The sequence below is a fragment of the Rhinoraja longicauda genome, chromosome 6, assembly GCF_053455715.1.
Source record: "Rhinoraja longicauda isolate Sanriku21f chromosome 6, sRhiLon1.1, whole genome shotgun sequence".
Classification (NCBI taxonomy): domain Eukaryota; kingdom Metazoa; phylum Chordata; class Chondrichthyes; order Rajiformes; family Arhynchobatidae; genus Rhinoraja; species Rhinoraja longicauda.
In genome coordinates this window covers 64,184,925-64,198,229 of record NC_135958.1, presented here as the reverse complement: position 1 = coordinate 64,198,229, position 13,305 = coordinate 64,184,925, and the positions used below count along the sequence as shown (strand labels likewise).

The 13,305-nt window shown below is 41.8% G+C and overlaps 1 protein-coding gene across 1 annotated transcript in view; it reads right to left on the bottom strand.

Annotated features, from left to right (window-relative positions):
- Positions 1-307: 307 nt before the first annotated feature.
- Positions 308-13,305, bottom strand: part of spata20 (spermatogenesis associated 20) — a 220,465-nt gene continuing 207,467 nt past the window's right edge. Inside the window, exon 16 of the mRNA XM_078401845.1 lies at positions 308-2,166. Coding sequence (XP_078257971.1) covers positions 1,996-2,166 — 171 coding nt within the window. The 3' untranslated portion in view covers positions 308-1,995. The remainder of the gene's footprint in view (positions 2,167-13,305) is intronic.

The following is a 13,305-nucleotide window of genomic DNA, read 5'->3' as shown; positions in this document are numbered from 1 at the left end:
AGAGGCCACAGTTTAAGAATAAGGGGTAGGCCATTTAGAACGGAGATGAGGAAGAACTTTTTCAGTCAGAGAGTGGTGAAGGTGTGGAATTCTCTGCCTCAGAAGGCAGTAGAGGCTGGTTCGTTGGATGCTTTCAAGAGAGAGCTGGATAGATCTCTTAAGGATAGCGGAGTGAGGGGGTATGGGGAGAAGGCAGGAACGGGGTACTGATTGAGTGTGATCAGCCATGATCGCATTGAATGGCGGTGCTGGCTCGAAGGGCTGAATGGCCTACTCCTGCACCTATTGTCTATTGTCTATTGTCTATTGAGTACTTTGCAGACATTTAAGGAATCAAAAGTTATCAACTTGTAGTTTTGAAATACCTTACAGATAACGTCAAAAAGGAAATCCACTAATTCCAAAGAAATCAACAGAGAAAGTCCACAGGGTAATTTTGTTTATTTGCAGCTCATCTTTGGGTAATTGTTCTTTTCAAAGGCATTACATTGTTTATTGCTTTAATCACCACCCTGAGTTTGTTTCAGTTTTAGAAATCATGAGAGATACATTACATTGACCCAACAATTAAAAAAAGTAATTCTCCACTAACGAGGCACTTGAATTTGATGTCCAATTTACATCCACAGGAAGAATCACAGCCAATTCATCAGTGGGGATGTGCTCTGGATCCCCGCATGGTAATTCATATATTCATTATCTTCAGTGCTCATTAAGGAGAATAATGATGGCGGCAGGGATTGGAGCACTGTGCAAATGGAAGAAGATCCACGACCAAGAATCCGAGTTTCACACTAACTGTGGCACTCACTGAGTAAGAGAAAATGGAAATAGTTTGAGGAAATATACATTTTTTCCACACGGGGCAGAGAATATTGCTTGCTTCATGGGTGGGTGCCTCTGGGAGTTCTGGTGGAATGTGCATCACTGCTACAGATGGGATTCGGCTGGGAGAACCATGTTAAAAGAGTGAAAAATTTAGAAGGATGAGGGGGATCTTATTGAAACATATAAGATAATTAGGGGATTGGACACATTAGAGGCAGATAACATGTTCCCAATGTTGGGGGAGTCCAGAACAAGGGGCCACAGTTTAAGAATAAGGGGTAGGCCATTTAGAACGGAGATGAGGAAGAACTTTTTCAGTCAGAGGGTGGTGAAGGTGTGGAATTCTCTGCCTCAGAAGGCAGTGGAGGCCAGTTCGTTGGATGCTTTCAAGAGAGAGCTGGATAGAGCTCTTAAGGATAGCGGAGTGAGGGGGTATGGGGAGAAGGCAGGAACGGGGTACTGATTGAGAGTGATCAGCCATGATCGCATTGAATGGCGGTGCTGGCTCGAAAGGCTGAATGGCCTACTCCTGCACCTATTGTCTATTGTCTATTGTCTATAGGATGGTAAAGCACTTTTGCAATCTCAGGGCAGCTCAAAGCGCTTTAAATCCACTGATGTATATGTGGTCTGCAGGCACTAGCATGGGGAGACAAATTGCACATGGCAAGCTGCATATACAATGATGATACAACTCCAGAAACAATCTTTTTTTAATATTGGAGGATGGATTGATGTTGGGCAGGAAACCAGGGATAACTCCCTACTTTTCATTGAAATAACCCCATGGGATCTTTTACACTCATTTTGAGGGAAGATAATGACTCCATTTAACAGCCCATGCATAATATGGCACCTCCAGCACTCCCTCACATACAAGCAGGCCAGGTTATACTTGCATATATCTTTCTAAAGGTTAGCTCTGCCAAGTTGCTCAATTATCAGCTCCATGAAATATTGTACGGATAAAATAAAAATTAGTATTGGTGACATGAGATGCTTTATGCTATCACACTAAACTTCTCCCACATAAAGATCATCTCTGCATAAACAAAACGTTTACTCTCAAGAGTAAACAGAGCATAAACATACCATATTCACAGGAATTTATAGCGAGTGATTTGCCTGTGGTTGCTCCATATTTTGTTTTGCTGATTTACTGTCACATTATTTAATGAGTAAAGTTTTGAGCTCAACGGCTGTGGTAACCGGTAGAGAGCAGCTGAAGTTCTCACAAATGTAGGCTGTAGCCTTGCCATCTTTCAATTCCAGTGTAGATAAGAACGGCAGTGTCCGGTACAAGAAGCTGTCAGAGTTCCCATCTGCCAAAAGTAATATCTAATGGGAGAAAAGTAGACCATCATTAGAACTAACAATGGACACAACGCATTACACAAAAAGACAATGGAAATCAAAGCTACTGATTTTCTTGGAATACGAGCACCAGAGACCATGTTGATTTTGCCATCCTTAGCTACCGTGCAGCAATTACCATGTGGCATGAATCACATCTAGGTATCGAAAAATTATAATATTTTTAATTGTCAGCGTAAAGTTACCAGAAGTAAATTCAGTTTCACAAGCTGTATGGGTGCAACTGAGAAATTAAAAGGGGATGACACCTTGTTAGGATTGTACGATAGATCCACAAATAGTCAACGGGAATTAGAGGAACATATACGCTGGGAGATTGCAGGAAGCTGTAAGAATAAGAGAGTTGACATAATAGGGGATTTCAGCTGCCTAATATAAACTGGTACAGCTGAGGGCTGAAATGGGCAAGCATTTGTCAAGTTAGTTAGATAGTTTCCTCGGACAATATACAGATGACCAACAGGGGGAGGATGCCACTACACACTGGAAACATTGCAGTGAAGATGACAGTGAGGGTACTGCCAGGCTCACAGGCCTGAGCTGTAGGGAAAGGTTGGACAGGCTAGGACTTTTTTCCTTGGAGTACAGGAGACTGAGGGGTGAACCTTAGAGGTACACAAAATCATGGAGGAACATGAATAGGGTAAATGCAGTCTTTTTTTCTAATGTTGAAGAATAAAGAACTAGATGACACTGGTTTAACATGAGAAGGTGGTATGAAAATGGAACAAACTATCAGAAATAGTGGTAGAGGTGGGTACAATAACATTTGAAAGTTATTTGGACAGGTACAGGGAAAGGGAAGCTTTAGAGAGACATAGATAAAATGCGGAAAAATGGGATCTGTTCAGATGGGGCATATTGGTCGGTGTGGTTACGTTTGGCCGAAGGGCCTGTTTCCAGGCTGCATAACTCATCGTGGTCATGGTCAATCGATTTCAACCTCAAACCTCTGGTTGCTGGTCCAGTACCATAACCAGCAGATTACCTAACTCACTGATGGCCCATTTCTGAACTGGGTCATGTTAACAGAATGTGTACGAGAAGGGTAATATGTATATAAAAGTGTGTATATATCATGCTGTTGTGACCAAACCCCTTGCAACACCATCCATCAACAACTAACAACCCCCACAACTGCTCTACTGATAGCATTATCCCATCTCATCACACGCTTTAAAACATCCTCTCTTTGGTACCATGCAGGTTCGCAAAGCACTGCAGTCAGGTGCAATAATTTGTATTACTTTGAATTCAGTATTTGCTACTCAGCCATAGCCTTCTCTTCAATAGGAAGGCCATAGATCGGTCACTTTGCTGAACTCCTGTGATCAGTCCATAGGTGTGATCATAAAGGTTGGTTTCTTCAACTGTAGTTTACTGCCTGCTTCTTGACATCCAATCTATGTTGGTCTTTCACACCATTCAAATTAAGTTTAATGAAAGCTTGTGGGACATTATGTCCTTCAATTAAGCACATTACAGTTCTCAGGACTCAGAATCAAGTTAAATAATGTTGCAATCACAGCGCCCAAATTTTCAAACAACAGATGCTGCTAATAACTTACTCATTCAACAATTTCCTGCTTTCAACTCTTTCACACATTTTTCTTTTTCTCTCCTCTCTTTCTATTTCTTGTTTAGAATCCATTAGAACATATTTTTTTAACATTTCTAATAAAACATGAAACATTTAACTCTTTTCCCTGAGTACTTCTCAGACTTTTTGTTCATATTTCAAATTTCTGGAATTTGCAGGATCTCTCATTTCATATTCTGTACTATGGGATTGCTATTACTATATGATATGGTGATAGTGGTCTATAATTATAGCACAGAAAATTTGTGCTTAAACAGCAAAACAGTTCTCCCTCATCAGCAAATCAGGAGTGCAAGTACTCAGGGAAATTGTTTGGATGGTGAATTTCAATTCCCATCCACTTAAGTGCTATATTTTCTTTATCAGTCAGCCACTTCAGGCCAATTGAGTGAAGCAGGGGATCTGACAGATGGCAGAGGCTGGACAATGTGCACAAGTAGCAGACTAGAAATAGCTCATAGATTAATCCCAATCTGCCTGACAGTAAGAATAAAATAATTCTGATGTCTGCATTTGCTTCTACCCTCCCTCATTGACAGGCATTGATAAAAGCCATCTGCGAGGCAGAGCGCTGCTATCAGTGATTCAGAATATGGTAAGTAATTGGGGCCAGCCACAGCTAGTCCCCCTGTGGGGTGAATTTTGACAGCTGATATTTAAGAGGCTGGCGATAAGTCATGAACTCGTGCAGAGCGAAGCCATCGGTTAATGGACTTGTAGCATTCTCCCTCCGCAAGGTGAGAGTTCAAAGTCTGGGGGGATGAAGCACCTCATCAAATTTGACTATTGAGTGCAATTAAGGAAGGTTCTTATTTACATTACAGCTCTGCTCAGACGGCCATTGGAGTTCTCATTATCACCAGAGGGCACAATATGCATGTATTAATTAGTCTCCAATCATCTGAATTTGGCAAGTGTCTCAAACAGGTAAAACAGCTTTATATTAAACAAAAGCTAACAGGGAGCGATTGGGATGGTAGATTTTAGAATTTAAACATATTTTAACTGTTGCTGCTGGATATGACGTGAGCTAAAGACTTCCAGCTGTCAACAGTAGCAAAGGATGTTTTAATAAAGTGACTTGAAAGAGGGAGTGGGGGAATCAATTATTTCATCCCCAGAATATCTCCTATTAGGCAGAGGCTGATTCAACAGTGCAAGAGAGCTGCTGGTGGAGCTGTTGGATACGAGGGGGGTGGGGAGGGGGGACAAAAGCTCGAGGGTAGAGGGGTACACGGCCTCATCCTGGCAAATGAAACTGTGCAGGTGGTGGAAATATTGTTGGTGAACACTTTGGGAACAGGGGCAAGTTTCAGGACTGTGCTGGAAACAGATAAGATTGGTCCTCAAGTCAAGGTCTTAAACTGGGGGAAGGCTTATTTCAATAGCATAAGGGAGGAGCTGGGGGAAGTAAACTGGGACCAAATGCCTGTGGGTGAAACAACATCTAAAACGTGGGAGTCTTTTCCAAGTATTAGGAAGAGATCATGCCAGAAAGCTCTGATAATGGTGAAGGACAAAGGTGGCAGGATAATGGAATTTTGGAAGACCAAAGATATTGAAGGGAAGATTTTCAGGGGGAAAAAAATGTGTGCAACAGATGTACAAAACTTAAATCAAAGGAGCCTCGTGTGGTGTATTGAGGGTCTGGGAGAGAATTTACAAATATTAAGAGGGCAAAAAAGAGCCATGAAACTTCCTTGGCAGGAAAGATTAAAGAGAATTTCAGGACATTTCACAGGTATGTAAGAATCAAGAGGGTAGCCAGGGAGAGATTGGGTCTCTTCAGAGACCAAAGTGATAATCTTTGTGTGGAGCCAGTGGATGTGGGGGAAGAGGGAAATTGGTAGTCTGGAGCATGAAGGTGGAGGTGTTCGATATCTTGGAACACATAAGGGTTGATGAATCTCTGTAACCAAATTAGTTTCTTCCCTGAATGCTCTTGGAACAGCTGGGGCCTGATAGAAATGTTTGTATCTTATTTGATCACAGGTCAGCAATCGACTAATGTTACTTAGGAACGGAAGCGGGGATAAGCCAGGAAACTACAGGCTGGCGTCAGTGGTACGTCAGTGGTAGGGACGTTAATGGAAACATTTCTAAGGCAAAGCATTCCTATAATTTGGAAAGGCAGGATCTGATTGTCAGGATAGTCAGGGACAGTCAGCATAGATAGCTATGTGCAGGGGAATTCCCATCTCAATAATTTGAGTTTTTGAGATAACTAAGACATCCCATAAAGGCAGGTTTTTAAATATTGTCTATGTAGTCTTGAATAAGCCATTTGATAATGTCCCACATGGTAGGCAGGTCCAGAAGGTTAAGGCGCATGGTAGCAAAGACAAAATGGCTAATTAGGTCCAAAACCATCTTGGTGACAGGAGGCAGATAGTAGGGGAAGGATGACTTTAGAATTGGAAGTCGGTGGCCCGTTGTGTACCACAAGAATTGGAGCTGGAATCTTTGGCTGTCAAACATATAAATGATTTGGATGTGAATGTAGGAGGTATGATTACTACTTTTGCATGTGTCATAAAAATCGGTGCTACTGGGATAGTGAGGAAGATTGTCTTTATCCACAGTAGAATGTAGTTCAGATGGAAAACTGGGTGAAATGCTGGCAGGTGGAATTTAATTCACCAAGTGCAAGGTGATCTTTCCTGTAGGTTAAATTGGGCTAGGACATATACTAGGGCATTACAGAATGTTGATGAACAATGGAACCTTAGAGTTCAAGTCTATAGTTACCTGAAAATGGCAACAAAGTTTGATACAGTGGTGAAGGCAGCATAAGGCATGCTTGCCTTCATAGGTCAGGGCACAGAATATAATAGTTGCAATAGATACAAGATGCTGGAGTAACTCAGCCGGACAGGTAGCATCTCTGGAGAGAAGAAATGGGTTACGTTTTGGGTCAAGATCCTTTTTCAGACTGAAGAAGGGTCATCATCATATCATATATATACAGCCGGAAACAGGCCTTTTCGGCCCACCAAGTCCGTGCCGCCCAGCGATCCCCGTACATTAACACTATCCTACACCCACTAGGGACAATTTTTACATTTACCCAGCCAATTAACCTACATACCTGTACGTCTTTGGAGTGTGGGAGGAAACCGAAGATCTCGGAGAAAACCCACGCAGGTCACGGGGAGAACGTACAAACTCCTTACAGTACAGCACCCGTAGTCAGGATCGAACCTGAGTCTCCGGCGCTGCATTCTCTGTAAAGCAGCAACTCTACCACTGCGCTACCGTGCCACCCTCGGTCTCCGTCTTCGGTCTCAACCCAAAACATCACCCATTCCGTCTCTCGAGAGATGTTGCTTGTCCTGCTGAGTTACTCCAGCATTTTGTGTCTATCTTTGGTGTAAACCAGCATCTGCAGTTCCTTCCTACACAAGAGTTGGGATGCTATGTTGCAACTGTACAAACATAAGTTAGATGCACATTTGGAGTATCATGTTCAGCTCTGGATGCTACATTATGGGAAAGATGTGGATGTGCTACTGAGGGAGATTCACCGGGATATTACTTGGATTGGAGGACCATAGTTATGGGGAGAGATTGGCAAGCTGTGCTTGTTTCCTGAAGCAAAGAAGGGAGGTGGGGAGAGTGACCTGATACAGCCACATAAGATCATGAGGGGCATGGATACGTAGATAATCAAAATCTTTGTCACGTGATAGGGACATCAAAAACTAGGGGCTTAGGTTTAAGGTGAGAAGGAAGAGATTTAAAGGGATTCAAGTGGAAAATTATTGGAAAGTTATCTGGAACACATTGTAAGAGCAGATGGTGGAATAGGATACAATTATTACATTTCAGAAGCATTTATCATCTACCTGAATAGGCAAGGCATAGAAGGACATAGACCTAGTGCTAGCAAATGGGGGATTGGAAAAGATGTAAATAATGGGCTGAAGGGCCTGTTTCTGTATTGCATTACTCAATGTATAAACCCGAGTAATCAATCTAACTTGGTGACTTGCATTGGGTAAGGAAAACACAAATTGCTGATTTCCATTTAAGGTTTGGTAGCAATTCCACTTATGTTTGATCATCAGAACTCTGATATCGCACCTCAAAGTACTGAAATAATCTTAAATGCTTCCTGTTTTGCTTTATGACCTTGGTAATGTGGTTTCTCAAGGAAAGGAATCAGGAATTTACAAACCGGCCGCAATTACTTTCTAATCAAGAGCCAGGCACTGCAGAGCAGAAACATCAGTTTGTTCCTCTAGACTACACATGATCAATGACATGGGAGTCAGTGGCTCTTCTAACTTCAAAGCTATGTTGGCTGATAGAATCTGTAACTACTTCAGAAATTCGCTGTTTGTTTTAATACCATTGATACATGCTTGGATATTAAAGCATTCAAAGGAAATGGGCATTAGTGCAGGAAACTAGTGCGGATGTTAAAGATAAGCTGTAATCTTATTCACTGACAGAACAGGCATGTGGTGCTCAATACCTTACTCTTGTTCCTATTTTATCTTCTTACTACAATATATTACATAGCAAATAGAATGAAATATGTTTTTGTTTAAGTAGTAGCAATCTTTGAAAGGGATCTGTTTTGCTACTCCAAAGTGTTTCCAGGGTGACGGGGAACTGCCAGGGAGTGGTATTATAGGTGGAGATTGAATTTTTCTGTTTTAACATTGAAAACGAAAACAAAAATAAGATCCAAAGCCTTACTTGGACAAAATATATATTCACAAGTGAAACTGGAGCTGCAATGTAAAGGCAATCGTGTAGGAATGCTAGAGTAACTCAACAGGTCAGGCAGCATCGCTGGAGAAAAAGAATCGGCGACATTCGGGTCGATCCTCTTCAGAGAAAGTCTTGACCCGAAATGTCACCTACTCCTTTTCTCCAGAGATGCTGCCTGGCTTGTTGAATTACTCCAGCATTTTTGTGTCTATCTTTGGTGTAAAGGAGCATCTGCAGTTCCTTCCTACGCACGGAGGATTTATCACTTTTGTTTGGCATGGTGCTCATGGTTTTTAAAAGGCACATGTAGACTTTTGATCAATTTGACTGTGGGGTCCATTGGTGAGTGGCAGTAAGGTGGTGTCGGGAACAGAAAAGGAAAACCGTGGGGACCAATAAAACATATAAAATTCTTAAGGGGTTGGAGAGGCTAGATGCGGGAAGATTGTTCCCGATGTTGGGGGAGTCCAGAACCGGGGGTCACAGCTTAAGGATAAGGGGGAAGTCTTTTAGGACCGAGATGAGAAAACATTTCTTCACACAGAGAGTGGTGAGTCTGTGGAATTCTCTGCCACAGAAGGTAGTTGAGGCCAGTTCATTGGCTATATTTAAGAGGGAGTTAGATGTGGCCCTTTTTGCTAAAGGGATCAGGGGGTATGGAGAGAAGGCAGGTACAGGCTACTGAGCTGGATGATCAGCCATGATCATATTGAATGGCGGTGCAGGCTCTAAGGGCTGAATGGCCTACTCCTGCACCTATTTTCTATGTTTCTATGTTTCTATGTTTCTATGAAATGATCATATGAATGCACAAAATACAATGAAGATGTGCTGGACTTCTTTCATCTGTGGATTTTGCTCGGAGATGGAGGAGAAGGCACACAGCAGAGATTTTGTTATTGGTTTTCATTCTTCAACCAAGCATTCAATGGTAACAGTGAATAAATAATCAAGACATTGTGACGAACATGATCAGTTTTTGTGCTAAATCCATTTCATGACTTGTTTATATTTGCATAAAGCACCACCATATTAACAGTAAAATTATGGGGAGTGGGCCATTCAGCCTTCAATATGATCATGGCTAATCATCCAAATTCAGTTCCCCATTCCTGCTTTCTCCCCATATTACTATCTCTAACTCTTTCTTGTATATATTTAACTCCTCAATTGTCTGCTGTGGTATAGAATTCCATGAATTCACCACTTTCTGAAAAAATACATTTCTGATCATTTCAATTCCAAATTGCCTATTCCATATCCTAATTCCTGCTGGATTTGGATTGCCCCACTGTTGGAACATCCCTCCTGCCTTAGGTCTGTCCGATCCTGCCAGGATTTCGTTTCATTGAAGATCCCTATCATTCTTCTAAACATGAGTGAATATGAACCTAAACATTCAAGTCTCTCTTCATACGTCAGTTCTGTAATCCCTGAAATCAGTCTGGTGAAACATTGCTGAACATCCTCCATAGCAAAAACAGGTAAGGAGACCAAACCTCCATGCAATCTTCAAGGTGCCTCCCCTAGGCCCTGTTCAACGTAACAGTAACACATTCCCTGCTCCTGTATTTAATTCCTCTCGTTATGAAGACCTACATGATATTTGCCTTTTTAAACATTTGCTCCACCTGCATGCTTACTTTCACATTGACTGGCCTGCGAGGCATTAATTAATGGGAATATCTAAAGAGGAACCATATCATTTTTTGAAAGATTAGGAAATTAAGGGCTATGGGTAGTTGGCACAGAAGAGGAGATGAGGACTCGGGCAGAGCATGCATGATCACACTGAATGGTGGGGAGGCAAGCAACATCTATTTTCTATATCTATTTTCATATGTTTTCAGGTTTGTTTTTGTCAATAAAATAACACAATGGTACGAATAACAACACCCATTATCTTATATGCAGAGTTCGGACAAGCTTTTAAGAACATAAGAAATAGGGACAGGGGGGGTTCATTCTGCCCCTTTCTCCTGCTGTGCTACTTAATAAGATCATGCCTGATTTTTAATCTTAGTTCAGAACCCAATATCCCTTAACTTTATTAACCCAAAATTGGTTGATCTCTGCCTTGAATGAACTCAACAACTAAATTGCCACAGCACTCTTGGGTAGAGAACTTTAGGTAAGGGATTTCCTTCTCACCTCAGTTCTGAATGGCCGACTCATTACATTGAGACAGTGACTCCCTGGTTCCAGACTCTTAAGCAGGGAAAACATCATCTCTACGTCTATTCTATCAAGCCCTGTAAGTTTATTGTACGTTTAAACGGGGTCACTTTCACTTTTCTGAACTCTTGACAGTTGCTAAATCTCTCCCAAAGGAAGCCAATTTTCCAATCCTAGAAATCAACCTGATGAACACTTATTGCACTCTCTCCATTACACGTAGTTAGAGAGAACAAACCTGTGAAAGTACACAGTGTTCCACGTGCTGCTTCACCAATACCCTACAGTAAAATGCCTCAAATATTATACTCAAATCAACTGGCAAATCTGTGGAATCAATGGAATTCTTTGACACAGGTGGCTGTGAAGGCCAAGTCAATGGATATTTTTAAGGCAGAAATAGATTCTTGAGTAGTACAGGTGTCAAGGGTTATGGGAAGAAGGCAGGAGAATGGGATTAGGAGGAACAGATAGATCAGCCATGATTGATTGGCGGAGTGGGCTTGATGGGCCGAATGGCCTAATTCTGTTCCTATCACTTATAACCTTATGACGATAAAGGCTGATGTGATCTTTGCCATCTTAATTGCTTGCTACACCTACATGCTAACTTTGAATGCTTTGGGCATAAGGGCACCCAAGTCTCTCAGAACAACTAACACCGTTCACTCACACCATTTAAAAAATATTCTGCCTTTCTATTTTCTTTCACAAAAATGGATTGCCGGACATTTTTAAGGGTTATGGAGAACCGGCAGGAAAGTGGAGCTAAGGCCAAGATCGGATCAGCCCTGATCTCATTGAATAAAGGAGTGAGCTTCAAGGGTTATGTGGCCCTTTCCTGTTCCATTTTTTATGTTGCAAAACGGTATGAATCGTACAAAAAAAAAACGCCACTTGAGACAGTGCTATTCTATCTTTGGGATGCTGGCATTTACCACAAAATGATGACCTCCATCCTGGCAGTCTTTTGACGAGTTAAAACTGATGTCTCTGTGGATTGAGAACTGGGCAGAACTTTTCCATGAAAGTTGATAAGAAATGAGATATGTCCTGTCAGTCAGCATAAGAGAAAGAATGCCACGACTTGGATATCAAAGGTCATGGGAAATAGATACGTGATGTTACAGTTGTTTGTGTTGCCTCGCTATTAAGTGCATAGCAATTGCCTCAGGAGATTTCACAGAAGGAAGTCAACATTGTTTCAGGGGGTCAGCACATTCAGAGTTGAAGGTTCTTGAATGTTTCATTCAATCATTGTGTAATGCTGCTTTTATTAACCAGTGACAAGAATATAACAGATTTTTTTTTCCCTGGGAAAGAAAAAAAAGGGCTAATGTCATAGATAACGCAATGTCAAAATCAAACTGCCTCTTAGCAGCAAGGTGATTCCAGAGAAAAGAATAGTTCTCAAAAGGGAATGAAAGTCATGACAGCACAGAGAGATAAAAAGAACCTAATACAAAAAAAGGACAAAAAAGGGAAAAGTATGTTCAGAAGAAGTTAACAATAAACTAATAAATGATTGGCTACACAAAGGGACAAGGTGGTCCAGTGGGAGGAACATGTTTTTCAGCTCGGAGTCCTGCATTCGAAGTGAGGCAAAACTAAACCCTGGCTTGCACAAGTTCACAAGTTATAGGAGTAGAATTAGGCCATTCGGCCCATCGAGTCCACTCCGCCATTCAATCGTGGCTGATCTCTGCCTCCCAATCCAATTTTCCTGCCTTCTCCCCATAACCCTTGACACCCGTTCTAATCAAGTCTTTGTCTATCTCTGCCTTCAAAATATCCACTGACTTGGCCTCCACAGCCCTCTGTGGAAATGAGTTCCACAGATTAACTACCCTCTGACTAAAGAAATTCCTTCTCAACTCCTTCCTAAAGGAAAGTTCTTTAATTCTGAGGCTATGACGTCTGGTCCTAGATTCACTCACCAGTGGAAATATCCTTTCCACATCCACTCTATCTTTGCCTTTCATTATTCCAGTTTCAAAAAGTTGAGGTCCCCCCTCAACCTTGAAAACTCGAGTGAGTAGAGGCCCAGTGCTGTCAAGCGCTCATCATATGCTAACACACTCATTCCTTTGTCGATAATTAGGGGAAGGACACCAGGTGATCAGTGTGAGGGGTAAAAGTTGCCCCAGCCTGAGTGTGAGCCTGCAGTCGGAATATTGATGAAAGGTGTACTCTTCATGTTGTGCGTGATCCTGGGTTACGTGGTGGAATGGCGAGGAAACATTTACCCTGCTCTAACCTGTGCTGCAAACATCATATTTTCTTTTTTTGTTGTCACATTCTCTGCACTGGTTCACCAGCTGAATAGTTGTCCTTTCCTAGAGCGTCCATTCCCAGCCACTGCACCATATATCCCAGTCCCTAGTATGCTCTATCACCCAGCCCTGATGCACTGCATTACCAGGACCAGTTCTCCGTGTTACTCAGCCTACAATGCACATTGCTTCCCAGTCACAAGATAGCGTTTTTGAAAAATTACCCATCTTATGCTTAATGAAAATTCTCATTGAAAACTTAATTTTAATGTGCCAATAATTGTTCTTACAGCGGGTGCAAACATTGCAAAGAAATTTCACCAAGCAAATGACTCA